Raw genomic sequence first — 25,672 nt, 5'->3', positions numbered from 1 at the left:
TTCACGCTTCTCACAAAACTCCAAACGCGAATATTATTCTCTAAGGCATCCTTTAACCAGATCTCTAGTATATTCAATAGAATAACCTTTATAGATCCTATATAAAAACATAATGAGTGCTATCACAGACATTGTCGACACAACTGGCGAAGACCAGATGGCCTTCAGCGATATTGAAGAATTGACTTCTCATGGTATGTTTCCATGGGAAAGATTACTAAATATACTAACAATTATTTCTCAAGGCATCGGAATGACTGATATTGTTCGTCTTAAACAATCCGGAATCTGTACTGTTCAGGGGGTCCATATGTCTACCAAGAGATTCTTGCTAAAAATTAAGGGATTCAGTGAAGCAAAAGTAGATAAACTCAAAGAAGCAGCTTCAAAGATGTGTCCGGTGAATTTCGCTACGGCAATGGAAATTAGCCAAAACCGTAAGCGAGTATGGAGCATTTCCACTGGCTCGGAAGCATTGAACGGGATTTTGGGAGGTGGAATTCAATCCATGAGTATTACAGAAGTGTTTGGCGAATTCAGATGTGGTAAAACGCAAATGTCTCATACTCTCTGCGTAGCCGCACAACTTCCTAGGGATATGGGCGGCGCAGAAGGGAAAGTAGCTTTTATTGACACCGAGGGAACATTCCGTCCTGATCGTATTAAAGCAATCGCTGAACGCTATGGTTTGGATCCTGATCAAACAATGGAAAACATCATTGTTAGTCGCGCTTACAATTCTGAACAGCAAATGGACTATATCACAAAACTGGCAACTATCTTCGCCGAAGATGGTCAATATCGACTTCTCATTGTTGATTCTATTATGGCACTTTTCCGAGTAGATTACTCTGGAAGAGGTGAACTGTCAGAGCGACAACAAAAACTCAATATCATGTTGGCCCGGCTAAATCACATTTCGGAGGAATTTAATGTAGCCGTTTTTGTTACGAATCAAGTGCAAGCAGATCCTGGTGCTGCTCTCATGTTCGCTTCCAACGATCGCAAACCGGTCGGTGGCCATGTCATGGCACATGCCAGCGCTACACGCTTACTTTTAAGAAAAGGACGGGGAGAAGAGCGTGTTGCAAAACTTAATGATTCCCCCGATATGCCTGAAGCTGAGTGTAGTTACATTATCACTCCCGGAGGAATTGCAGACGTGTCTTAATTTGGCAAAATCCAAATTTTTTATCTACAAAAAATAAAAAACACCTGGGAAGGAGAAAAAACAGGTTCAACTTTAATAATTAACGACGGTACCAGGTTCGTCAGCCTCTTTAAGCAATCTATATGGCTCTCGATCGAGAACAATATTAGCAGAAATGCCCGGTGCAAATCATACTACATTTCTTTGACATTTAAATTCATCCTAGCTATTCGCAGACTGCATTACCGGATTCGAGATGAGATGTGATACCATACAATGAATTTAATTTATCAAAAAAAAAAAGAAGCCATCTTGGCCAATTTAGCTCCAAGTTATTTATTCTGTTTGAAATTCACGGCAACTCATCGGCGTCACCATCTATTTTCTATTTTATCGCGATTTTTTCTTACCTTTATTTACGTTACTTTATCTTTGTTTAACCATATGACTATTGTGCGTTATGTGGGACCAGGCCCGGTAATGGATTACTCTGGAACGAGAATACATCAGACAGACTAGTTACAGGAGCCCGAAGTGTTCGATAACGTTCTTTGTTACCAAATGTTATGGAAAATCCGTTGTTGTATCTTTAAGAAAAGGCGTATTATGCACTGCGTAGCGTTACGAAAATTTGCTGATGAAGCAGTCCCCTATTCAACCCACACAGCACTCCGAAACCTTTCCAGTGCCAACCACAACTAAGCATACATTTTCATTAGTTAGTAAAGATGTCTACTACTTCTCGTGAAGATGCTGTTTACTTAGCCAAGCTTGCTGAGCAAGCTGAGCGCTATGAAGGTATGTATTGCTGTACTAGCACATGAAGCTTTTAATTTATGGCGTATACAAGTTTTATACCGTACTTGGCTATTGGAAAAACGAAGATGGTAGCAAAGTAGCCCGTATGCTATAACAAGGGAGGTGAAAGCGAGTGTCGACAGGGCATTCATTTTTATGGAAAATTGGGTTATGACATATAAGCAAAATTAAGAGTCATGTGCTAGCTGAACCGATAAATTTGGGTTTTTTCTGTTTTATGAATTGTTGAACTAACCAAGTCAAGGCATGGTCGAAAACATGAAAAGCGTTGCCTCCACTGACCAAGAATTAACTGTTGAAGAACGCAACTTACTTTCTGTCGCTTATAAGAACGTTATTGGTGCTCGCCGGGCGTCTTGGCGTATTGTCTCTTCCATTGAACAAAAGGAAGAGAGCAAGGGTAACACTGCCCAAGTTGAATTGATCAAGGAATACCGTCACAAGATTGAGCAAGAGCTTGACACCATCTGCCAAGACATCTTGACTGTTCTCGAGAAGCATCTCATTCCTAATGCTGCTTCTGCTGAGTCCAAGGTTTTCTACTACAAAATGAAGGGTGACTACTACCGTTACCTTGCCGAGTTCGCCGTTGGTGACAAGCGCAAGCACTCTGCTGACCAGTCTCTTGAAGGCTACAAGGCTGCTTCCGAGTCTGCTCAAGCTGAACTCGCTCCTACCCACCCCATCCGTTTAGGTCTTGCTCTTAACTTCTCAGTTTTCTACTACGAAATCTTAAACTCTCCCGACCGTGCTTGCTACTTGGCTAAGCAAGCTTTCGATGAAGCTATCTCTGAATTGGATAGCCTTTCCGAAGAATCCTATAAGGATTCTACTTTGATCATGCAATTGTTGCGTGACAACCTCACATTATGGACTTCTGATGCCGAATACAATGCAGCTGCTGCTGGCAATGCCGAAAGTGCTCAAGAAACCCCCGCTTCTTCCAACGTTCCTGCTGAGGAAGAGTCTGAACCCAAGGCTGACGCATAAATAGCTGTTACTTATGATTGATGCCATACTTTCATTAGTATGAACTATGCTTGAAAAAAGGTTGACTTGATGAAGCTATTTTTATATTTACATTAGATTTTGTGTATCGCCCGATTTGATAGCTTTTCTTATTTACGTACATTTTTACCTAATCTTTTTACTTACTCTTTTTTTTTTTTTTTTTTTATGTATAGCCCAATCCAATTCACATAGGTAGCTGCTGTCTTGAAAGTGTGGAAATTGTTGAAACCAACGACCGACGCCAGCGATAGAATTATTCAAATAAGGGTAAAGTAATAAGCTAATGTTTATTTATAAAAATTTAAGGGAAAAGCTCTCAATTTACATCTGGAGATATATATATGTATATATATATATGTATATATGTTACTAGTAAAATTCCAAAGTAATTATAGAAAGTAAAGTGAGTATTAGCAGTGTTTTAAGACTTGCAGTTTCCATCCGTCTGGCAAAGTTTTTACTTATTCCAGACGCACGAGCAATATCTTGAAGAGTACCGAATCTTCGAAATTGACACAAAGAGAGGGTATTTTTGAGAAAATCGACTAAAGATTGAAAAGAAAAACATGTCAACTCGTCCTTGTCTTCATTTTACGCCACAAGAGGGATTTATGAACGATCCCAATGGCCTTGTGCAATCAAATGGTTTATGGCACTTATTCTACCAGTGGAATCCAACCGGGATGGAAGCAGGAAATCAACATTGGGGTCATGCTATTAGCAGGAACTTGTATAATTGGAACCATCTTCCAGTAGCTCTGTACCCCAATGAAGATGGTGGTCTTATGTTTAGCGGGAGTGCTGTTATCGATAAAGACAACACTTCTGGATTCTTTAAAGATTCGCATGGAAGAATTCCCACCAACACCGATGGTCGTATCGTTCTCATTTACACGACTCATTATGATGACCGCGAAACCCAAAATATCGCCTATAGTCAAGATGGAGGCATCACATTTATAAAGTATGAAAACAATCCCATTATTGATTTAAACGAGTCGCAATTTCGTGACCCTAAAGTCTTTTGGCATGAAGACACAAAGCATTGGGTGATGGTTGTTGCACTCGCTCAAAAGTTCCGCATAGCTATTTTCCGCTCTTCGAATTTGAAAAATTGGGAGAAGGTTTCTGAGTTTGGTCCCGCTGGCATTTTAGGATCTCAATACGAATGCCCAGATCTTTTCCGTCTACCAATCGAAAATACAGAGGATCATCGTTGGGTTTTGGTTGTGTCCGTTAATCCCGGATCCCCCATCAACGGTGGAAGCATTACTCAGTACTTTATTGGTGAATTTGATGGTATCACCTTTACTCCTATCGATAAAACTGCTCGTATTTTCGATCATGGTAATGACTTCTACGCCAGTCAGACATTTTCTAATGTCCTCAATAACCAAGTGATTTCAATGGGTTGGGCTAGTAACTGGAGCTATGCAAATAAAGTCCCTGCGGAAAAATACCGGGGTATGTTGACTTGCCCACGCGAACTATCTCTACGTTCTATGCCTCTGAATCCTGAAGCACAGGAGCTTGTTTTAGTCCAGCGCCCTTGTAATACAGAAGCTTTGAAGCATCCTCTGTCGGAGCCTTATCCTTTAGAGTTGCAAAACGTAGCAGAGTTTCCCCCAACATTTATGTGTGGTAGTAGATTTTATCTTTGTGCTACCATACCTCTCTCTGCAGCTGAATCCGAAAAACTTGAATTTTTGCGTTTGCGTTGGTCAGCGACTTCTGATGTCCTCAACAGCAAACAGTACGTTGAGCTTGGTTATCGTTTTAGCGATGGTGCTGTGTATATCGACCGCGGATCTTGCGAAACGAGTTGGAAAGATCCTATGTATTCCGAGCGTTCTGTATCCAATTTACCCCCTATTGTTATTGATGACAAGCTTATGGTGGATTTGGGAATCCTTATGGACCATTCTATTGTAGAGGTTTATGGAAATCACGGAGGAAAAGTCTTCACGAATACCTACCGCTTTTCAGAAGAGGTGGAAGGATCTCCTCTGAAGTATTATTATCTAGAGCTTCCTCAGGCCGCCAAGATGGTCAAGGCTAACGTTTTGCCTTTATTCACAAAAATTCCTAAGTAAATGGGCTTAAGACATGGCATTTTTTGGACAAAACTTTCCTGTTTTCTTTTTGTTATGGTTTGTTATAGATTAAAAATATTATTGCAAATGGATCTTGTACATTGATCCTTTCTTTCTTTGGGGGGTATACTCTTTGACTATGCTGCGATTATGATTCTAAGTACTTGACCGTCAAGTAGGGATATTTCTTTAATTTAACATGTATTTATAGCGACCACCCTTTTTGGTAATCCTAGTCTTATAGATGGAATAATTTCAGTAGACTCGAGTCAGCCAATTTTGACCAAACCAAATGATCCTTATGTTTCAAAGATTAATAATTGAAGGCTAATCTTTATGCCTTCTTTATCAGAAATTAGCGTCTCTATTAATTATGATCGAGCCCGCTGGATTGAATTTGAGATCAGAAAGGTTGAATCTGTAAACAAGATTTTTTGAATACTTTTAGGTTTATTTAAATAGTCTATTTCTAAACTTATATATGGTTGAAGTTTTCTATAGTAGCTTCAGAATGCCGTAAAGCATACACTGCATATTAAACGTAGCTACAACCAATTATTACAATGATAGCTGATCCTGACCAGTTGATGCAAAAAGTAAATATGATGAGCTAAAGTATAGAATATTAACATATAGGCTGCCAAAAAGGCTAATGGTAGTAGTGGCTTCGCCCTTTTCGGTGGTGGAAACAAATATGAAGAAGCATCTGAACTCTTTTTGGATGCTGCAAATGGTTATAGACTTCAAAAGCAGGGTAAGGAATAAAAATTACGTTGAGAAATTCTAATGCGAATATACAGGAAGTGCCGCTGGATTCGCTTTCGAAAAAGCTGCCGAAATGCAGTTGAAGACCGATGAGAAGGATGATGCTGCTAATACTTATGTTGAGGCCTACAAGTCGTACCGTCGTGAAAAACCAATGGAGGCTGCTCGTACTTTGCAGATTGCGGTGGATTTGTTCACCAGACGTGGTAATTTCCGACGTGCTGCCAATTATAAAATGGACTTGGGTACTCTGTTTGAACAAGAATTACAGAATCCCAAGGCTGCTCTTGCATCTTACGAAGATGCGGGTGAGTGGTACATGAGCGATCAAGCTGAAGCGTATGTAATTTAACGATTTGTTAAACAAAGGACCATGTCTTTAGAACTTTGTTCGGAAGATTTGTCTTTTGCGATTTAATCGCGACACTTTTGGAAGAATTATTCATACTAACATTTGCAGTCTTGCTAATAAGGCGTACTTGAAGGTCGCCGACCTTGCAGGTCAAGCTGGTGAATATCCTATTGCAATTCAAAAATTTGAAGATGTAGCTCGTGCTAGTGTTCAAAACAGTCTTCTGAAATGGAGCGTTAAAGATTATTTGTTGAAGGCTGGTTTCTGTTATATGGCCCAAGGCGATGAGATTGCTACTCGTAGTGCTCTGGAAAAATTCAATCAAATAGATCCTTCCTTTGCTACTACCCGTGAACATCAATTACTCGTTGATTTGCAAACTTCCATAGAGTCGTCTGATGCTGATATGTTTGCCAGTCAGGTATTTACTTATGACCAATTATCCAAATTAGATGCCTGGAAGACTAATATTTTGTTGCTAATTAAAAACAATATCCAAGAGGCTGAGGATGACTTGACTTAAATAACGCATTTACCGCTAATTAATATCGAACTCGATAAAAAAGCTGTATTCTTAACTACACGCTTGTTCATGTTCTCTTACTTTTGGAATGCCTTTTCTTTACATGCTTAGCTATATAAATCAATAAGCGTCGTACGAACAATCCGTTTATTGACTCGCTTTGATTGCTGTTTACACATTCAAGGAGTTTACTATTAAGGGCAATCTTTGCCTATGTTTCGAATCCTACTGGCATTCGAAAAACTGGATTATATTATGTATATTTAATACAAAATGAAGCTGTTTTTACATGCAGACTACATTCCATTTTTTTTTCTGTAAATAAATCTTTATATTGTATATTTGAACCCCTCACACCGCTGATGAAACATTATCCAAAAATTATTATACAAGTTTTTATTTTTTCCCAATAAACCGTGATAGTGCATACCCCCATTTTTCCCTTTCTTCGGGCAATCCCTTCTCTTGACGAACACGCTTTTCACGCATTTTCTTTTCAACTTCAAGTGATTTTTCGACATTAAGGCGGCGCTGATCCACAACATTCCGAGCATGCTTACGCACATAGCGACGCAAAGCCGAGTTCTTACCTCGAGCCTTGTTTTTGGGAAGCCATTTTTGCTCCGGAGGCTTCTCTTCTTCAGCCTCTTGCTTCCGAAGTGAAGGAGCAGCCCTATCCACATTACCAATAAATTCAGGGCGTAGGGAAATCATCTCAGGACGCAGCTTTTCAAGAAGTTGACGAACTTCAGTTTCTTGTCTTTGTTTCTTAGAGGCGAAAGGATCATTTTCGTAAGAATCATAGTTTGGCTCACCGGATCCAGGAATGATTATACTCTCAAATCCCTTATCGTGGCCAATACCCAATATATCCTCATAAGGGCAATAATGAAGATCAACAACAGATGAAGAAGGTATCAAATGATTCATGTACGGAGAGCTCTGCTTTGTACGTAAAGCATCTTTCCATACCGTAGCATGAGGACCCCAACCGACTGTTAGTAAACCGGTGTCACTCAAAGTCAAGCGTTGAGCGGGCGTAGGAGTATAATATGAATGAACTTCCTTGTAATTTCGAAGATCCCAAACTTTCATCAAACTATCAGCACCGGCAGTCACCATATACTTGCCTTCCCGATCGATGGCCACATCGCGCACAGGTCCGCGATGGGTCAACATTTTAACAAGGGGAGTAGTAGATGATGGAGCCCAAAGCGTAACTTGTCCATTAGCATGGCCAACATGTTCAACAGCATTGTAAGGATTTTGACGAAGGACGTGGCAAGCTCCCATACCAGTACGGTGTTCGGCAACTAATTGACCAGTTGAGACATCTTGATATTTCAAATAACCAGCATTGCCGATACTAGTTAAAAGAAGATGATAAGGTAGGAAATCTAGAGCATTCACATCTATGTGTCTCTTTAAGCAGTGAATTTCTGTACCCAAATTATCATAAACATAAACATATTTTTTTTGTGCAACAGCAAAATACTGGTGGTTGTGAAACCACTTCACGTCACGAATTGTTTCCTGTAAGTGTAATTCAGTTAATAATTTACCGTTTCTCCAGTCGAAAGCAGCAACATGACCCTTTCGACCTCCTAGAAGCACCATTCGTCCATCTCTTGTGTAGTCAAAATTGTAACTGCCGAATTTATCCAAACCTAGGGAAAAAGACTAAAAGAAGGTTAGTACAAGTAAAGAATCTCATATCCAATTCTCTTCTTACCTTTGTAGCAGTTTCAAGAGCAACATTTGGAGAAATCTGGTTTTGGCTAAATTTGTAAGTTTTCTCTAATCCCTCAGCTTCTAAGTATCCTGGTTCATCAACGCGCAATAACTCTGTTTTCGACAAATCTGTCTCTACATTCTCAATTCTTTCCTCAATTTTTTGTATATTGCTTCGAAGCTTTTTATCCTTAATTTTCTAATACATAGTTAGCATACCTCCGTATTGTCTCATTTTTCTTTACCTTAGGATTGAGTTTTCGACCACGAGAGTACTTGTCTGTCTTCGCCTTGACCTCGTCCAAATTTAGCTTTTGAGCAGACATTTTGCACGGCGCGTAAGCAAAAATAGATGCCCTAAATCGTTGACCTTATAAAATCGTATACCTAAGGATTTCCAAGTCGCCCTGCAAAACCTTTTCTGATGTTCAATGGCTACAAAATTTTAAGACACGTCCAGTGACAAAAACTTGGTTTCTCAATAAAATGAATGGCTAAAGATGACTATGCAAGAACGAAAGAAATCAATTAATAGCCTTGTAATCTTGAATATGCCTATACTCAGATTGTTTTTGTCCTGGAGTGGATTGGGTAGAAGAAAGAAGTAGGCTACGAGTAAAAATCATACTAGCTGTTGACGATACATGGTTAAAACGAAACTATCAAATTTGTAGAAGAGTAAAGGAAAAGAATTATGTATATAAAGAAAATTTTATTATTTTTAGAAAGAGAATCCTGTAGGCATACTAACACATATTATAACTCAAATAACCCCATTACCAAAAAGACGCTCGTACTTCAAGTGAATGAAGAGACCTTTTTAAATGCATTATTGTTTTTTATTCATAGATAAGATTTCAATTGAATTGGAAACTTGATCAACGTTGGAATTGGAATTGTGGGCAATTCTCAAAACAGACTGCGTCGTCGTATAGTCATCAAGATTTTGTAACAGCAAATTTTGCTGGTTTTTGGTACTTTTAGCGGAATCCTTTTTTGCTTTAGGACGCTTTTTGATTCCTTGTGAAGAAGATTTGGGCTTTTTTTGTTGCTTTGCCCGTTTCTGAGCCATTTGGTTGAAGTTGAATTTTTTCTGAATAGCGGCAAAAAGGTAAATCATACGAAGAGCTAGCGGATTTTAACGATCATTGGACTCATTAAAAAAGAAGGAAAGAAAATGAACAAAGAAACATTTAAGCCAATTGAAAATTTGCAAAGACTGGACAACCATCCATTTTTTGGGGCCTTGAAAGCCGTCGAAACTGATTTGCGACTGGGACAGCAATGGGACGAGCTGAAAATTCACATAGTTCACATGTATTCAGAGGAGGAACGGCCATTGCTCTCTGGAGTCCCGAAAACAGGCTTGTTACAAAAAAAGCTGCAATACGTTTTCCCAGTTTTTCTGCACGAACATGTTTCCATAAAAATGCTTAGTGCAATATTTGATTCGATGAAAACCCAAAATCTTTTGCTCGCACAGGACGAACGTGGCCTGTCGGGTAAAGAATCTTACATATATCTGGGAATCGTTTGTTCGGATTCTACAGTGGTATACTACAAAGTAACAGACGGACTGATGAAGCCGCGTCAAAATGATGAAAATTAATGAAGGTCTATTTTAGAGTTTTTGGGAATCGGTAGGGTTACATAGATTGCATGGTTCCTCGACATAAGTGTTCACCTAAGGTAAAAGGTATAGAATCGAATCACCATCTTGTTTTTTTCCTTGAAGTCAATCTTCTAAATAACAAGCACATCTTCCGCTCTCCATATCGGGACAGTGATTTATATCCGGTCGAAAAATGTATCCTGCTGTGTCTAAAGGAAGAACTGGGGTATTGTATACTTGCAACACTGCAGAGAGTATATCTGATTCAGCTAATGCATGTTAGTAATTAGAAAAGTGAAAATTTGATCAACATGCTAAAGTGATGATACATACTCCATCGATGATAATAGATACCCCCTTCGTTGAGTAAGTGTTGTGTGAGTTGAACAAGGGAAGAATTGCCTCTAAGTTCTTTTAAAGAAATTATTTCATCATAAGGCAAAAATTTACAATACGTATCCTCTGTGGAATACTCCCATGCTGTGCGAGGTCGCTCCGGCATCCCTTCCTGCTCATATTTATTTAAGGATTGTTCGAGTTCGAGAATTCCAGAGTGCCTCGTTTCACATACATGATTGGTAAATCCTACAGTTGCATTATGTTTTGCCATTTCCTCAAAATAATCTCTAAAACAGCGTTAGTAAGAGTGGATCCTGCTTACTGCAGCTCACATACAATTCTTCTTCGCAAGTAAAGCGAAGGCCAGGTTCAAGCCTCCAGACGTATTGAAATCGAAGCTGTGGATGGTATAGTAGGGAATGCAAGATCCATTCTTGGTATCTATGGAAGGAACCCGATCTGCTGTATTTGACTCCCTCCCCTGAAAGTTTTTCTGATCGCTCTAAATAATACATGGTATCTTTTAATCCTGTCCCAAAGTATTCGGTAGAGTCCCACTGTACTGTCACCCGTTAGTTTTACATGTGTCTCTTGACAATGCTTACCGTATTCACAATTTCCGGATGCTACGGAACTTGTAGCTTCCATAAAATATGAGGATAATTTTTCTGAACTAAAGAATGTCCAGGGATAATGAAAGCGCTTATTCCACCGATCTTCTACAGATCGAATGGTCTGTAAAACGTCAAGCAAATCTCCATCTCTAAAATACATTAATAAGTAATTGCTCTGTCATTGTATAGATATTCCTAGCAAAGAAGAATTTGTATATATCCTTACTCTGTAAATAATAGTAAAGAAGCATTCAGCGATGTTTTCTGGGGTAGACGCTTAACACTCAAAACATTATTTAAAGGAAGTTCGTTAGACCGGAAGCGCTGAACGACGAACGGGATTGCAATACTTAAGAGTAAACAAACAAGTACCAATTTCATGAGCTAGGCAATTGCTGTAGAGGTTCCTGTTCTTCCTCAAAAACGGTCTTGAAATCTTGTTTACCAGAGAGGGTGAGGAATTCCAAATTTACTCTTTGAAATATAGAAAAGCTAAAGTAGGGAATAGCTCAGCAAAGTATTAATAAAAATTAATTAGGAAAGCATAAATTCAAAATCATTCACAAACTTTACAGTCCTCTTTTACTCTGTTTTCCTCTAACTTTGGAGTAAACTGACTTGTTTCTTTACTAGCATATATATGCTTTAATGTGTTACTGTTATGCTCTTTATCCCTATGCCCATATTACCCTATTTTAAGGATATCAAAGATTCATTCTTATCATTTCCATATGGTTTACTACGATATCACTTTACATTTCTTCTATAATTCAATACTTTTCTATGGTGACTGGCAGTCACGACCAGGGTTAGGGTTTTATTTATGAGCTTGCCTATATAAACACGGTGGAAACTTTTTATTACACTACAAACAAATCTGAAGTTGCATTGTTCAGTTTTCTTCGGAGAACTTGCGTGCAACGCGGTTGGCGTGTAGAGGTTGACAAGAGTACGTGTAGGGCGTTGATTGTCCTTGAAAGATTCGTCTTTCGAGTTGAGAGTCGATGTCTTACTTCGAAAATTGACTTCATGATGCCGCGTAGCCTAGCCAACAGATTTGAAATTGATCAGAGTGATCCTGTGCAATGCCGAAAGGTGTTGTATGGTTGATCCTTTGACAACTGTATATTCCTAAATCTTTCGCTACATGGTCCCTGGATCCTTGCAGTTGGGTAAAACCATACAGTTGACATTCAAAAAGTGTTTAATAGCTTTAGCTTTAGGTAGTGAGTCTTATAATAATACTGAATAAGAATGAGAAGATTGTTTGAAAAAATTACATATGGCGTATTCGTATAGTGCCTTTTAAGAAGGAATTGTAGATGCAACCACGAAAGAGAAAGTTTTATGAAGTTGATGAAAGTTGGTTAGATATTTATTAGTCTGCCTTTATAGTAACTAAAGGATGAAAGTCCATAAAACCAAGAATGGGTTGCATCCGAGAGGGCCTTGATCGTCGTCGCTTTTGTATGATTACAATAATCATGATACATGATAAAAACAAAAATAAACAATAGATAAATGGTTTGAAATGTGCACCTCTCTGATATATATCACCACCGCACATAGTTGCTTTACCCATTTCTTGGTGAGGGATCGATTTTGAGTTGTCAAGAATCGTTCGCAATGTAGAAAACAAAGATGGTTCATCCAACCTCAATGGTCTACTATCTTGTCCTTGAGTGTAGAAGATTCCACGTTCGTTATCCACGATGAAAAGAGTGGCTTCGTTGGTTACATTTTCTAAATAACCTAGATTTGTGAGCAACCAAGTTTGCCAAACAGAAGAATCGGTCCAAAGAAAGGATACGGACTCAGTAAAGACTGGATGTTCTACAGTGGAGTATTTGATCCGTTGGATTTTCTTTTCATTTTTGGACCTTTTAGCCTTCGTTAAGGCTGTGTACTTCTTCACTCGCTGGTGTGAAATAAAATTGCGTTCCCGCTTCTTTTGAAATTGGAACCAATGTTTTCCAAAATTTAACAGTCTAGCTCGATCTCCCACATAGGTTTCAGACTCAGGGTTAAGCAATGCTATAACGCTCAATTGTCGGTTCACCATCTTATGGCAATTGGTAGGTGACAGTTCTGACACTAATGGGAGTGACGCTTGGTGAATCCAATTACGAATCCTTTCGTGTGAACGAAATTGACGCGGTGTATTCGCTTGGTAAATAAAAGGCTCCCCGTTTCTCACGGAAACGAATGCAGGCAAGGCATGAACTCCGTACTTTCTGGCCAAGGCAGCAGAATCTGACTGATACAAAGGAGCACTACCAACGAGATACAGTTCCATGCGCCTTAAAGCTTGCATATCCTCTGACGCAAGAGCGTAATCGTGGAAGAAGATGAAAAAAGTTGTATGTGTGTCTTCTACAAAGTCAATCTCTTCCGGTTGGATATGTAACGTTTGGTAAGTTGCCAACTGGTTCGCAAATCGCGATAATTCCCGATAATTCAGTGGACCATCATATTTGACAGCATCCAGCTTTTGAAAAGCTAAAAATGTAGGATATTCATGTACATCGTAATAAGCACAGAGAGCCTCGTCCTTATCGCAATTGACGTACCCCATAGTCAAATCATTTGCTACGTCCCTGGTAATGCTCAACCAGATGGGCTCCCATTGAAAGCAATCCGTACATTTGGTAGTTGAATAAAACATAACAAAGGCTCTCTCGGAGAGGATATTTGCAGAATCATCAAGAAAATCTCGAAATTCTAAATTGACAGGTTTTCTTAAAGAGTCGACTCTTTTCCAGGATTCGTCTTCCTCTAGTTCAAAAACTGCTTCCTGGGAATCCAACTGTTCATCTTCGTATCTCTCTTCCGTTAGACATTTGGAACCCGATTTAAAGAATTCCGATTCACAGTGAGTTAAATGTGCCTCGATGAACTCCAACACCGAATCAACTGAATGATGGCTGTCGTCCAAAACGTTTCTCATCCAGGCTCCGCTACGTAAAACAGCAATCTGAGGATACTCATGTACGCCTTGACTTTTGCAAAAATCTATTTTTGTTAGTTGACTTAATCTTTTGAATCGTCAGTACCATATTCCAAATCGCAAAGCACCTTGGCATGGTGAAGATTTGGATATGCAGTGGAAGTTGCTTCCCAAAGTTCAGATAAGTCTTTGAAAACCTCTCCAGTTTCAGTAAAAGTCACAAACCATATTTTCTGGGTTTCTAGAATGGAAGATGCATTGTGCTTGCCAAGATAAACATCCTCATTCGAAACAAGTGACTCAGCTAAAGTAAAGGCAAATACAAGGAAACTAAAAAGAAAAGATAAACTAGAGAATATCATTTCTTCTTTTCAGATTTGCTGTGTGGGTGTTTCCAGTAACCTTTTCTTTTGGAAATGCGGTGTATCCTGAAACTCAGAAATGTAAACAAACATACACTTATCATAGGAGAGTGCTAATCACCTATACGAATTTTGAGTATTAGCGATTCAAGACTATTAATTAAAGTAAGAGTTTTGTTTTTAGTAAACAATATTTACGGGCTTTACATTTGGCTTTTAATACGTCGGTCAAAGGATATTGAGTGAACCTTAGAATTCATTCACTTTTCCATCTTGACAAGTTTATTTGATCCATTCGTCAAGAGCCGTAGAAAGCTCTTTTTGTTTCTGTAAATCCAAGAAATGAGGGCAGTCATGCAATTCGATCATCTTTGACTTTGAGCAATGATTTTTCAATTTAGAATAAAACGAGTGAAAAGTATTTAAACCGGTAAAATTATCATTCGTTGGAACAATGTAAAGGATCGATGCTTTCTGAGGAATTTTATCTACTTTTACATTCCAATAACCCGTCAAAAGGCCGCTCCCTAGGCCAAGGTAGGGAGCTAAGAATATAAAGCTTATGTTAATACAATTAAAATCCAGTTTTTCCCAGATCGAAGGATGCATCGCAATTCTTCCGCCATAAGAGTATCCGCCGATAAGGAGATGGCTTGGTGAATGAATCTCAACAAGGTGATGTGTAAATATAGAGAAAATCTTCGCGTCTCTTCTACCACTAAACCAGATGGAAGGTAGGCTGGCGAAATCTAAAACGTAAACACTGTAGCCTTTTTTTTGAAGGTTTTCAGCCATAAGGACGATACAAGCATCATCAACGGATCCACCTAAATATTCATATGGATGTGCTAAAATCGCGATCTTCAAATTATCATTGGGATAATGTTTATATGAGATAGTCTCATTACTAATAGTTACACGATTCATGTTGTCAATTGGCCAGTAAAAGAACACGAATGCTTTTAATCTACAGACCTTTATAATGCATATACATGGGATTATGCTGTAAAAATGACTTTAAGTAGTGAGGAACAAAGAGCTCCCAAAAATGCGAGCAAATTTCCACAGAAGTAGAATGATAAATTTCTAATAAACATAAAAAATATATAGATATATATATATATATATATAAAACGAAAAGAAAGAATATATTCTCATCAGGACCGGAAGCAAAGACTTCCTTGTTTAACTAACCTTTTGTATATAAGGCTAAACACGACTCAACATAGCAGATTTACAAAATAACATATTTATTGAAATTAATTGAGATGATAAAACGTTCAAATATCTGTAAAAACAATAAAGGATAGACTATGGTTGCTGTTTACAGGTGATTGTTAGAAATGTTTGTTGTCGAAAAAAGCAGTCACACCTCTCCTCCTGCGAAACCGTTTAGGCGAAGAGCGAGTTTTAACCACGACGATAGACAATGGTTCGCGGACCCAAAAAGCATTTAAAGCGTGTCGCTGCCCCTCACCACTGGCTTTTAGACAAGCTCTCTGGTACTTATGCTCCCAAGCCTTCTGCTGGTCCTCACAAGGCTCGTGAATGCCTTCCCTTGATCGTCTTCTTGCGCAACCGTCTCAAGTATGCCTTGAACGGTCGTGAGGTTAGAGCCATTCTTATGCAACGTTTGATCAAGGTTGACGGAAAGGTTCGTACTGACAACACTTTCCCTACTGGTTTCATGGACGTTATCAGCATCGAGAAGACTGGTGAACACTTCCGTCTTGTCTACGATGTTAAGGGACGTTTCACTGTTCACCGCATCACTGCTGAGGAAGCCAAGTACAAGCTTTGCAAGGTTAAGCGTGTCCAATTGGGTGCCAAGGGTATTCCCTTCATCGTCACTCATGACGGCCGTACCATTCGTTACCCCGATCCTTTGATCAAGGTCAACGATACCATCAAGCTTAACTTGGAAACCAACAAGATTGAAGGATTCATCAAGTTTGATACTTCTGCCCAAGTCATGGTCACCGGTGGCCGTAACATGGGTCGTGTTGGTACCATTATTCACCGTGAACACCACCTTGGTTCCTTTGAAATCATTCACGTTAAGGATGCTTTGGACCGTGAGTTCGCTACCCGTCTCTCCAACGTTTTCGTTATCGGTGAGACCAACAAGAGCTGGATCTCTTTGCCTAAGGGCAAGGGTGTCAAGCTCAGCATCACTGAAGAGCGTGATCGCAGACGTGCTCTCAAGGGACTGGCTTAAAAAAGGTTGGTAATCGATTCGTCTGTGCAACCATAGAAGCCTACATGTTAAATTTTATGGTTGTGTGCTAGTAACTATTATCTTCCTTTATTTTGTTAACTGATCTGCAACTTTATGATCTTGTCGTTCTGGGAATTTAGTATACATTTTCGTTTTCCCACCTTTGGATGTGTTTCTGATGGGTGATCAATAAATAAAACGGTTGTTACATAAATGAGATACATAAACTATAGCACTGTAGGATTGGAATTTATTAAAAATATACTTTTCAATATGGCATAAAAACAATTTTTGCTGGAATTTGTTTTTCTTAAGCTTCACCTTTCACATCGTTACATTACGGTTTTCAATGATTTAGTGTATTGTAACGCAATAAAAAACAGTCACAGTGGTTTCTACACCACAAAGAGAAATTGTACGGACATTCTGCGCTTAACCAGGAACAGCAATGCCTCATTCATTCGGTCTCAGAGCTCGTACCCGTTACACCTTCCAACGTGGCTTCAGAGAGCATGGTCAAATTCGTTTGTCCACTTACTTGAAGACCTACAAGGTTGGTGACATTGTCGACATTAAGGCCAATGGTGCCGTCCAGAAGGGTATGCCTCACAAGTACTACCACGGTAAGACCGGTATCGTTTATAACGTTACTCAATCTTCCGTTGGTGTCTTGATCTACAAGATCGTTGGCAACCGTTACATGGAGAAACGCGTCAACGTCCGTATTGAGCACGTTAAGCACTCTAAGTGCCGTCAAGATTTCTTGAACCGTGTCAAGCTTAACGAGCAAAAGCGTAAGGAAGCCAAGGCTGAAGGTAAGACCGTCCAACTCCGTCGTCAACCTGCCCCCCCTGTTAAGGCCCACTTCGTTGCTGCTACTGAGCAAAACAAACCCATCACTCTTCATCCTGCTCCTTATGATACTTTCATCTAGATCAAAGATTGCTGTTCCTTTCAGTTATTTTATATTATTTTTGATGGATTAATTAGTCCATTTGTAATCTCAGAAGTAGCTTAAGTAATTATGTAGTAGGTAGTATAATTATAAAGATAGAAGTCGTACGTAAAGGGTAGTTAGTTGGTAAAAGGCAGTACTCGGCAACTTATTGCGTGGTCATTATTCGTCTCATCGTGATTACCGACATAATCTGGCGTTCAATAAATCTAAACCAGTCTTCACTTGTTTTGCATATAAAGCTCTTTATAATATTGTTCAGCATAGCGACTTGCTTGGTTATCACTGATCTGCTTGAGAAATCGGATTCTTAAAAGAGCTATACGCTGTTGCATATCTTTCATATGGCAGTTTTTGTAACCTTTCAACATTAATGATCAAATACAATACGAAAAGAAAAGTGCTTACCATCAAATGCATTGTCCAAAAGTTTTGTAATAAATATTCTTGGCGTCTTCAATTTGTCATAGCTGGATATTTGAATGGACGCGTATGTATAAAATGATAATGCCATCAATGCCTTATTACCGGACGCAATTATCTGGGGTATTAACGAGTCTAGAAGCTCAGAAGCCTTGATGCAATCCAGATTTCCAATTAAGCATAAAAGACATAATGCTTCTAAAAGATAAAGTCTCAAGAATGAAGACGAGGAGATTTCGATAACATTTAGAAGTTCAAAAATAGCTCGGTGTCGAACGTTCGTTTTCTAAGGTTGTTAAATGTCAATAACTTCGTTTAGAGTACGTACAATGTAAATGTCAACTTTGAGAAGCATTAACTTAACTTTCCACTCAACTGTAAGATTCGTAGCGTCCTCCAAAAGATTCTCGATTGCATCTATAGACTGCTCTAGTCAGCAAGTGTCTGTCATACCCGCGTACCTGACTGAAGTTGCCCAAACTTATATCAAGCTTAAGGCTATAATAATGAGTTTTGAATAAGGATTCCTTACTATGTCGAAAACCATTCAAGCTTTTTAAAAGAAAATTTGCTGTCTTATAATTTTTTCTGTAAAAATAGATGTTAGTATCTCATTGTATCTCAAGGCAACATGATATCTTACTCGTTTATTGCTTTATCCAAATATAAGAAACATTTCTCACGACCATAGAAATGAACCGACTGGAAAGAACGTTCCGACTCCATTTTAGCCATTTGCAAAGTTGCAGAAACGTCCGACCAATTACCATTTTCAACTAGTCTTCTGGCTTTATTCATATAGCTTTTCACCAAATCAATCACCGAAGCTTCCTGGAAAAAGCTATTTTGATAAATATTGATATAATTGATACACAAAGAGAAGCAGCCCAGTCGATACCATGTTTCTTGCATAAGATCCATATATCTTGAAAAGCTATGGAAAGATTCACTCTGGCACTGTAAAGCAAACGATTTTGTTAAATTGGAGAAAACACCAACCATATTGTTTCCGTTATCAAAGAAATGCTGGGCTTGCATCAGATGAACCGTTGACTGTAGAACAGGAATTTGAGCACCTTGACTATTAACAGCCAAATGCTCCAGGATATGGTATTCTTCTTCAGGGTTTTTATCTTTAGAAGAAGGAAGTTGAGATCGTTTGAATTCATACATCCAAGCCAAAGCAAAATTTAGGCAAGCAATATCTCCGCTTTCCCGTGCAGTGTTTATAGTATCTTCAATAGCGCGAAGTGCTTCTTTGTCGCATCCAAAGTCAGCTTGTAAAATACTAAGATTGAGCAAAGCGTATTGATAGGAGACCCGTTCATTTGAATGCATGACATGGTCAAAGTATCTGCAAAGGTTCTCGATGGATTGTTGATAATCTCCTTTGAACCAAGCGTTTAAAAATCTAATCAGTTAGGAAAAAAAATAACAAATATAAATACCTGAAATGGTAGCTCGTATTCAAGTGATTCCCTTCGGCTTCTAAAATATCGTGTAGTTTACGTTTCATTTCATCTGGTAAAAAACATCCGTAACCTGATGGAGTATGATTAGAAAAATACTCATCTAGTAACAGGCAATAGAAATATACTACTTACGTTGCATGTGCTGAATTTGTAGTTGGATAAGTCGTTCGATATCTTGCGTTGCATGACAACCTATTAAAAATTAGCTCGGTCATCAGTTGTTGAGAATTTCAAACCTGGAGTGCTTCCGAATGCAAGTTGGAGTAAGTTTTCGTTGCTTGCTAGTCCCAATAGTTCATGTCTCACATTCACTTTACAGTATTCCACTCCGTCTTTACGAAAACTCATGGAAGGTGATCGGTATTCGAGAAAAGACTTAAAGAATTCAACCCCTTGTTCAAAAGATAACTGTTCATATTCTACCACGCATTTTCGTAGAAAGACAGACAAAATAGAAGACGGCGAGAACAACATGTGAGAAGGCGGCACCTCATCAGGCTCATACAAGTTCGTAATGTAACTTCCCAAAGACATAAAAATTTCATGAATATCTTCATATGAATGCAAGGACCATAGCTAAAGCAATACTTCGTTAGTCAAATCATAAATATGATCCGTAAGATGAAGACATACACGTTCGTGTAATAAGTCATAAACAGTATAGCCATCTATAGTGCTTGGAACTTTTTCTGTAATATTATGTAGGTCGATCAAACTTTGAGGTAGCGAATTGGATGACTAAAAAGTCGAAGTCATTAGAAGACAATAATTGATAGAAATGAGCCAATAGAACATACGTCAAAGTATTCTAAAACTATATCTAGAAATGAAGTAGAACAACTTGGAGCGGTAGCATGTTGAGCGTAAAATTCAATTAATAAACATAAAGCAAATTTATGTGGTGTAAGGAACCTTGTATAGAAGACTGACTTTTTATTGTGTTTATCCAATGGTATTGGAAAAACTGAATAAGCAGAAGCCCCCAAAGGATCCTGCATTTCTGTGATTTCCATGTTAATCCGTCCTGATTGATATTAGGAAGTTGACTTCTGCAGTAAGGTGTATTTCAAAACAAACCGTCTTAAATAACGAAGTAAATAAAAACCTTAATAGTTTGTTTCAAACAGTGCTATGAATGTTGTCAGCAAAGACTCTTTGGCAACAATAGTAATCAACAAGGCAGTAAATACTTACAAGAGTGAAAAAGTCAAAATCGAATTTACTTAAGAAGTTATTAACAATAGGTTTTTGGATCTTTTTTCTTCGTTTATAATATTGTGGTGTTTATTTACGCTCAAAGAACCCAAATCGTACAATTACGGTGAGAGTTGTAATTTGGCAAGTTTATAGAAAAAAGTTTGGCAATTTATACATCTTTTTCTTTTATATTAATAGACTTTTTATTTTTTCTTTATTATAATCGAGCCAAACGCAAATGAAAAGCTATCTCGATATTAGTTTTTTACATGCTTAAGAGGTAAGGAAGAAAAGTGAAATTTATTTAAAGAGCTAATTTAATATTTCCTTGAAGTCAGAAAACCAGTTGTTTTTAGTCAAAGATTGCAGTATCAAGAGTTGTCCAGCAAACAAACAACACAACCAGAAAAGCGGACTAGTGACAAAGAGTTACTCAATTTGTCCTAGGAAACTTTTGGAATTATCTGTGAAGCCCCCTTAACTGAATAAATCTCAATTCTACATACTTGAGTAAGAAACAACTTGGTTTGAGATGACAGCGAAATGGTCCCATTCCAAGATGTAATTCCTTTTTTCTTTTTCAACTTCTGCTCAATTCGTTTTTGGAACATAAACCCCAAACTTGGCTTGGCCAGAGTCAAAGTTTTGGAAGGTTAACTGATTCAACATCACTATTGAGAGAAGGACTATTCTGGAATCCAAACACTTTCGGAGTCTATTCTCAAAAGCTTTCATCTCATGCTCGTTGCTAAACAGGCTTTATTTAACACGTACGTGTATGATAATAGCAAGTGGAACCTGATCTCCTGAATGCTGCAAAGTACATCATGAAATGTAAACAAATACTTGCAACTGCTAGAGTCTGATCTGCAGCCGAAGATTATAATCGTATACTCATTGCTTCTTTTGAGAATGTATACAAAGATCAAAGATGATATAAAATGAGATTCAACGGTGGTATAAACAATGCTAGAAGCAAGAGTCATAACGAGTAGGGAAGTACAATCATTATAGGGAAAAAAGCTGGAGAAATAAGAATATTTCTGATAGAGAATGCTGTAATGTTAGAAAAAAAGTAAGAAATTAAGGGGATCCTACCCAAAAAGGTGTCAAAAAGTTTCAAAACGAATATTCTGTATGAAAGACAAAACAAAAGAACGCAATTTAATAAAATTTAAGGATCTTCTGATAGAAAAATGGAAAGGAACTTAATACAAGCTTGCTCTTCAGTCCATTTTCTTTTATGTAGTCAAGCAATGAGACATCCAAGGAAGGTCATTTTATGGAGTTTTTGTCGATACTAGACTGAAACGAAACCAGACCTTCTTGAGGAATTCATCTACAAGAAACAATTTTTTTATTCTGTAAATGAACTTCCTTTGAATGCATACATGAAATTGCTTGCTTGCTGAAACATGTAGAATTTGACCTATAAATATACCTTCTTAGACGTTTGTTTGTTGACATTTATGATGGGAAACAAACTACTCACAACAAACAAAGGAAACTTTACTATTGGTGTTTTATCCAACAAAGTTTGAAATAAAAACAAACAAATTCAAGCCGTGCCATCTGTTGAGTTTGACTGCAAGGCTCTGCAATTGTTTATTGTCAACTCAAGTAAACAGTCGAAAGAAACGTAAAGTAAGACTATCCATCCTCTTGCAAGGAATAAAAAAGAAAAAGATAACAAAAAAATAAAAACCAAGTTTTGCTATTTTCTTGCACTGTTCTAGCTTAAGTAAGAGTCCTCCCTGTATATATGGTTTTTATGGAATAAAAAGTAGAGTTTCCGTTTTTGAACAAGTCATACAACTAAGCTAAGAATAAATATTATTTAATTGCGTTTATTATTAAATTTGAATTAGGATGGAAAACTTGATCCTGTTTACGGGAACGTAAACAATGTTGGGCAACAGTAATTATTGCCCGACTCGCATAAACAAACGAATAATTCGTTGAATGAAGAGTAAAATTTCAGCTCCAACAAACAGGATACTATTATTATTACTATTATAATTCGAGCTGTATGTTGGATAGTTTAACAGACTTTATTTGCATTTTTGAAAACCTAACTGAAGACACTAATTCACTGAAATTTCCAAAGTATCACCAACTGGATGATACATTACTTTCCTCCTTATCAAAGCCTTTTTTATTTTAGGCACAATGATAAAAGATATAAAATGAATATATTAAGTACTTTTAAACAGAATAGAATACTTATGTCCTTCTGTAACAATTCTGCTTTGCTGAATAGTGTTACCTCGGAGGTAACCACTAGGTTCCATAGTAAACAACAGCAGCTTCTATTGGTATGAAACCGAAGAATAACAGTACAAATGTTTAGAAAAAGAAAAGCAACATAAAAAAAAAATAAAAAAATAGGAGCAGCAAAACCAAAGAGGAAAAAAATCAGGAAGAAAAAGCCTACAGCATCCCGGATTCCCATGTTGTCTCCAACCATAGTACTAACGAGACCCTCAGACGCTTAACTGCAGTGATCGGACGGGAACTGGTGTTTTCGCCTAGGTGTGGCCGTAGACATTTACAATGTGTAAATAAAGGTATTTTTGCTGAATATCCTGCTTCAAGATGCAATTTGTTCAGTTCCATCTGCGTCTGTTTACATGGCTGCATGGAAGTTGTAGTCTGATAATTCGTGTTTCAATTCATTTACTTGACTCCTAAGTAGACGACAATTTGATTCATTAGGTTACAAAAATCGGATCGTTCAGTTGAAAGATTTGTGCTTGCTATGCTGTAAATGAAATTTAACATTGACGGTAAGGCAATCACTCGTTCCCTACAAATCATGAAAGACATGTGATTACACCGCACAGTTTTGAGTTAGAATCGGTTGATTATTTTGCAAAATTATTGTCATAACAATTAAACAATCATTAAAAAGGTTGCTTTAACAAGGATGTTCGTCACAGAGAAAACGAACGATTCATAAATAACACTATTGCGAAACGAATTCTTAAATACATAAAAGAATGAACGTGAAAAGCAATCAAACCAGTCATATCAAGCTCATGCTTACTTTTGTGGTCAAGAATGCAGAAACTCGAGGGATTGCAATTGATATGAATGCTTGTAAGGAAAATGTGATTTATAGGAGGGATGGATAAGATTCGTTAAAACTCAAACTTCACCGCTTTGCCCAGCAAAAGGTTGAAGCTCGATTTCCTCGTTATGAGGTGCTTCATTTTCTGGATCTGTCGGTCCTAATTAAGTTAGTCAGATGCTAAGAAAAAAAAAGTTATAACAAACAGTACATACGAACATAATTCGCAGCATTTCTTATGTCGTTTGGTATGTCATTCACCATGTTTCCCATGAAGTTTCCTGAAGCAGCAATGAAGATTCGAAGTTGTCGCGTATCCGTACCTAGAACCAATTAGAATATTTCGCAGGTTATAAGACATAGTCCAAAATAAAACAAACACGGCAACGTTAACAATGCAGACAAAATAGAAAAACCATTTGTCCATCTTTTCAAATCCTATTACCTTCTTTACAAAATAATACACGGAATAGCAAGGGGCATTCAGAGAGGCCGTACATATTACTGCGACACACATGTTGGACAGTACACTACAAATTTGCGTGAATAAGTAGGACAGCACTCTACCAGTTTGATTGAACCATTCTTTAGGAATTTGAGAAATTGCTAATAGTTAGTAAAAATAAACATAGCGCTAACTTACAATAGAGAAATACTACAATGGACACTGGACAGGTAACAGAAAGTCCCCAAAAGGTTTCCGTCCTCACAGGAATCTTGAAATAAAAAACACCACGAGAAAAATGGAAGAAGTTACAACATACACAAGAGACGCAAAAAATAAGAAGATATTCGCTGAAACCCACATCGAATATGTCGAATCCGACCCAATATTGTTAGTGGACTCTTGGGCAGAATGCTGAGTGGATCCATCAGCCATTTCTAAATCAATAAATTTATTCGGAGCTAATAAATGTATTAGTGATGAATGCTCTTGTTATTTGAGAAAGGATGGAGCGTTTGTCGGGTCTGTTTACAAGGAATTGCAGACATTTATAGATATTAAAGCAATCGACATTCGTTTGTTCCTTTCTATTTCAACAAATCTTACCTGAGTACGGAGGAGGCGTACCAGTACCATCTAAAGATCTAGCATCTGACTTTTCATCATTGAGCACTTTGAAAGAGTCATCAGAATCCGAAACTGGAGCGTAATTATTCTTCATTTTTACAATGGCAGCTAGAAACACAAAATAATGCAGATATATACATCCAAAACGATACTAGCTAGATTTACCAAATAAGTCCGTAGGAACTGGTTCTACCGTTCACGGATCTGTCACAAAAAAAAATAATTCCTTTCTTTTAAAACGTTAAATAAAAGCACTTTTCAACAAAAAGCTCCTCTTAAAAGATGAAGCGTAGTTGAAAAACTCATGGTAATGGCTTTTCGCATGTTACAATTTCATAAAGCAGCGACATTATGTCACCGACTGGTCATATCCTCGTTACGATTATTCAACATTGTGGGTTTACTATGGATTTTAGTAATGGTATAATCCAAACGAAGTTCGTATTACAAAAAGTAAACAAAGAACCTATCCAACAATAAAACCTTGACATTGGTTTTTCGCAGTTATTTTCAGCATTCACAAACACTCATTTTTTAAAAAAATTCTTTCTAAATATTCTCAAAGACTTCAGAAGAAAGCTGACCATCCAACGGTTCTTAACTCAGCGGAAATTGATTTAGACGGAAAGGAAATCATTATTTAAATGACCGGTCTTTTGTTTTTCCTCTAGTTTTGTTTGTGTTTAATTCTCTTCTTTGCATGTTATTCATTGAACTGCTTTTTCCACTTCACTGATTTCATTCTGTAGTATGTATTGTTAAGTCAAACAACCATGCCGATCTAACCGATAGACAGGCAATGCTTGCGTACAAATATAGAAGAACTTCTACGACATCCCAAATTTCCTCGAACCACATTACTAACACTAACGATTCAAACACTTACCTGCAGTGATCGGACGGGAATTGGCGTTTTCACGTAGGTGTAATCGTATATACTTTCGATA

General features: G+C 37.8%; 13 protein-coding genes and 1 non-coding gene across 14 annotated transcripts; 7 read left to right on the top strand and 7 right to left on the bottom strand.

Annotated features, from left to right (window-relative positions):
* The first annotated feature begins 13 nt into the window (after positions 1–13).
* On the top strand, positions 14–1,804 carry SOCG_04820 (RecA family ATPase Dmc1). Its single transcript, XM_013163967.1, has 2 exons — positions 14–194; positions 246–1,804. The coding sequence occupies exons 1-2, from the start codon at positions 113–115 to the stop codon at positions 1,169–1,171; spliced, it is 1,008 nt and encodes a 335-aa protein (XP_013019421.1). The 5' UTR covers positions 14–112; the 3' UTR covers positions 1,172–1,804.
* Positions 1,738–3,248, top strand: SOCG_04819 (14-3-3 family protein Rad24). The gene is made up of 2 exons (XM_013163966.1): positions 1,738–1,948; positions 2,214–3,248. Exons 1-2 carry the CDS (start codon positions 1,879–1,881, stop codon positions 2,957–2,959), a joined length of 816 nt encoding a protein of 271 aa, XP_013019420.1. The 5' UTR covers positions 1,738–1,878; the 3' UTR covers positions 2,960–3,248.
* Positions 3,202–5,569, top strand: SOCG_04818 (beta-fructofuranosidase-like protein). The gene has a single exon (XM_013163965.1). It carries the CDS (start codon positions 3,547–3,549, stop codon positions 5,071–5,073), a length of 1,527 nt encoding a protein of 508 aa, XP_013019419.1. The 5' UTR covers positions 3,202–3,546; the 3' UTR covers positions 5,074–5,569.
* An 8-nt stretch (positions 5,570–5,577) lies between these two features.
* Positions 5,578–6,980, top strand: SOCG_04817 (alpha SNAP). The gene is made up of 4 exons (XM_013163964.1): positions 5,578–5,669; positions 5,710–5,827; positions 5,874–6,177; positions 6,299–6,980. The coding sequence occupies exons 1-4, from the start codon at positions 5,637–5,639 to the stop codon at positions 6,711–6,713; spliced, it is 870 nt and encodes a 289-aa protein (XP_013019418.1). The 5' UTR covers positions 5,578–5,636; the 3' UTR covers positions 6,714–6,980.
* Positions 6,981–7,019: 39 nt separating this feature from the next.
* SOCG_04816 (U3 snoRNP-associated protein Utp7) lies at positions 7,020–9,053 on the bottom strand. The gene is made up of 3 exons (XM_013163963.1): positions 8,690–9,053; positions 8,446–8,643; positions 7,020–8,393 (listed from the first exon to the last, which is right to left on the bottom strand). Exons 1-3 carry the CDS (start codon positions 8,768–8,770, stop codon positions 7,110–7,112), a joined length of 1,563 nt encoding a protein of 520 aa, XP_013019417.1. The 5' UTR covers positions 8,771–9,053; the 3' UTR covers positions 7,020–7,109.
* Positions 9,054–9,621: 568 nt separating this feature from the next.
* On the top strand, positions 9,622–10,053 carry SOCG_04815 (tRNA-splicing endonuclease subunit Sen15; the record flags this gene model as incomplete). The annotated part of the gene is made up of 1 exon (XM_013163962.1): positions 9,622–10,053. The coding sequence occupies one exon, from the start codon at positions 9,622–9,624 to the stop codon at positions 10,051–10,053; it is 432 nt and encodes a 143-aa protein (XP_013019416.1).
* Positions 10,054–10,179: 126 nt separating this feature from the next.
* SOCG_04814 (mannosyltransferase) lies at positions 10,180–11,390 on the bottom strand (the record flags this gene model as incomplete). Its single annotated transcript, XM_013163961.1, has 5 exons — positions 10,180–10,325; positions 10,390–10,682; positions 10,732–10,957; positions 11,001–11,158; positions 11,236–11,390. The coding sequence occupies 5 exons, from the start codon at positions 11,388–11,390 to the stop codon at positions 10,180–10,182; spliced, it is 978 nt and encodes a 325-aa protein (XP_013019415.1).
* Positions 11,391–12,387: 997 nt separating this feature from the next.
* On the bottom strand, positions 12,388–14,318 carry SOCG_04813 (protein disulfide isomerase; the record flags this gene model as incomplete). The annotated part of the gene is made up of 2 exons (XM_013163960.1): positions 12,388–14,021; positions 14,063–14,318. 2 exons carry the CDS (start codon positions 14,316–14,318, stop codon positions 12,388–12,390), a joined length of 1,890 nt encoding a protein of 629 aa, XP_013019414.1.
* Positions 14,319–14,600: 282 nt separating this feature from the next.
* SOCG_04812 (protein disulfide isomerase) lies at positions 14,601–15,245 on the bottom strand (the record flags this gene model as incomplete). The annotated part of the gene is made up of 1 exon (XM_013163959.1): positions 14,601–15,245. One exon carries the CDS (start codon positions 15,243–15,245, stop codon positions 14,601–14,603), a length of 645 nt encoding a protein of 214 aa, XP_013019413.1.
* Positions 15,246–15,727: 482 nt separating this feature from the next.
* On the top strand, positions 15,728–16,880 carry SOCG_04811 (40S ribosomal protein S4). The gene has a single exon (XM_013163958.1). The coding sequence runs from the start codon at positions 15,748–15,750 to the stop codon at positions 16,534–16,536; it is 789 nt and encodes a 262-aa protein (XP_013019412.1). The 5' UTR covers positions 15,728–15,747; the 3' UTR covers positions 16,537–16,880.
* SOCG_04809 (anaphase-promoting complex subunit Apc5) lies at positions 16,767–20,698 on the bottom strand. Its single transcript, XM_013163956.1, has 11 exons — positions 20,581–20,698; positions 20,184–20,515; positions 20,020–20,124; positions 19,623–19,962; positions 19,519–19,578; positions 19,363–19,456; positions 18,558–19,325; positions 18,376–18,502; positions 18,243–18,338; positions 17,900–18,200; positions 16,767–17,852 (listed from the first exon to the last, which is right to left on the bottom strand). Exons 2-11 carry the CDS (start codon positions 20,397–20,399, stop codon positions 17,713–17,715), a joined length of 2,247 nt encoding a protein of 748 aa, XP_013019410.1. The 5' UTR covers positions 20,400–20,515; positions 20,581–20,698; the 3' UTR covers positions 16,767–17,712.
* SOCG_04810 (60S ribosomal protein L21) lies at positions 16,822–17,578 on the top strand. Its single transcript, XM_013163957.1, has one exon. The coding sequence runs from the start codon at positions 16,985–16,987 to the stop codon at positions 17,468–17,470; it is 486 nt and encodes a 161-aa protein (XP_013019411.1). The 5' UTR covers positions 16,822–16,984; the 3' UTR covers positions 17,471–17,578.
* Positions 20,699–23,010: 2,312 nt separating the features above from the next.
* On the bottom strand, positions 23,011–23,125 carry SOCG_16265. The gene has a single exon (XR_001202998.1). It is a non-coding gene; the product is annotated as a 5S ribosomal RNA (ribosomal RNA).
* A 605-nt stretch (positions 23,126–23,730) lies between these two features.
* SOCG_04808 (uncharacterized protein) lies at positions 23,731–25,037 on the bottom strand (the record flags this gene model as incomplete). The annotated part of the gene is made up of 6 exons (XM_013163955.1): positions 24,705–25,037; positions 24,411–24,559; positions 24,297–24,369; positions 24,152–24,259; positions 23,869–23,976; positions 23,731–23,813 (listed from the first exon to the last, which is right to left on the bottom strand). The coding sequence occupies exons 1-6, from the start codon at positions 24,817–24,819 to the stop codon at positions 23,731–23,733; spliced, it is 636 nt and encodes a 211-aa protein (XP_013019409.1). The 5' UTR covers positions 24,820–25,037.
* Between the last annotated feature and the right edge of the window lie 635 nt (positions 25,038–25,672).

Source organism: Schizosaccharomyces octosporus (assembly GCF_000150505.1).
Source record: "Schizosaccharomyces octosporus yFS286 unplaced genomic scaffold supercont6.2, whole genome shotgun sequence".
Taxonomy (NCBI): domain Eukaryota; kingdom Fungi; phylum Ascomycota; class Schizosaccharomycetes; order Schizosaccharomycetales; family Schizosaccharomycetaceae; genus Schizosaccharomyces; species Schizosaccharomyces octosporus.
This window is presented reverse-complemented; position numbering and strand designations above follow the sequence as displayed.

Coding starts and splice junctions, on each gene's coding strand:
- SOCG_04816 (XM_013163963.1), bottom strand. CDS start 8,770: ATGTCTGCTCAAAAGCTAAATTTGGACGAGGTCAAGGCGAAGACAGAC. Junction 8,644..8,689: donor GTCGAAAACTCAATCCTAAG/GTAAAGAAAAAT, acceptor ACTATGTATTAG/AAAATTAAGGATAAAAAGCT. Junction 8,394..8,445: donor CTCTTGAAACTGCTACAAAG/GTAAGAAGAGAA, acceptor ACCTTCTTTTAG/TCTTTTTCCCTAGGTTTGGA.
- SOCG_04820 (XM_013163967.1), top strand. CDS start 113: ATGAGTGCTATCACAGACATTGTCGACACAACTGGCGAAGACCAGATG. Junction 195..245: donor TGAAGAATTGACTTCTCATG/GTATGTTTCCAT, acceptor TTATTTCTCAAG/GCATCGGAATGACTGATATT.
- SOCG_04809 (XM_013163956.1), bottom strand. CDS start 20,399: ATGGAAATCACAGAAATGCAGGATCCTTTGGGGGCTTCTGCTTATTCA. Junction 20,125..20,183: donor TAGTTTTAGAATACTTTGAC/GTATGTTCTATT, acceptor TCGACTTTTTAG/TCATCCAATTCGCTACCTCA. Junction 19,579..19,622: donor TGCATTCGGAAGCACTCCAG/GTTTGAAATTCT, acceptor AATTTTTAATAG/GTTGTCATGCAACGCAAGAT.
- SOCG_04817 (XM_013163964.1), top strand. CDS start 5,637: ATGATAGCTGATCCTGACCAGTTGATGCAAAAA. Junction 5,670..5,709: donor CTGACCAGTTGATGCAAAAA/GTAAATATGATG, acceptor ATTAACATATAG/GCTGCCAAAAAGGCTAATGG. Junction 5,828..5,873: donor TTATAGACTTCAAAAGCAGG/GTAAGGAATAAA, acceptor GCGAATATACAG/GAAGTGCCGCTGGATTCGCT.
- SOCG_04810 (XM_013163957.1), top strand. CDS start 16,985: ATGCCTCATTCATTCGGTCTCAGAGCTCGTACCCGTTACACCTTCCAA.
- SOCG_04819 (XM_013163966.1), top strand. CDS start 1,879: ATGTCTACTACTTCTCGTGAAGATGCTGTTTACTTAGCCAAGCTTGCT. Junction 1,949..2,213: donor GCAAGCTGAGCGCTATGAAG/GTATGTATTGCT, acceptor AACCAAGTCAAG/GCATGGTCGAAAACATGAAA.
- SOCG_04811 (XM_013163958.1), top strand. CDS start 15,748: ATGGTTCGCGGACCCAAAAAGCATTTAAAGCGTGTCGCTGCCCCTCAC.
- SOCG_04818 (XM_013163965.1), top strand. CDS start 3,547: ATGTCAACTCGTCCTTGTCTTCATTTTACGCCACAAGAGGGATTTATG.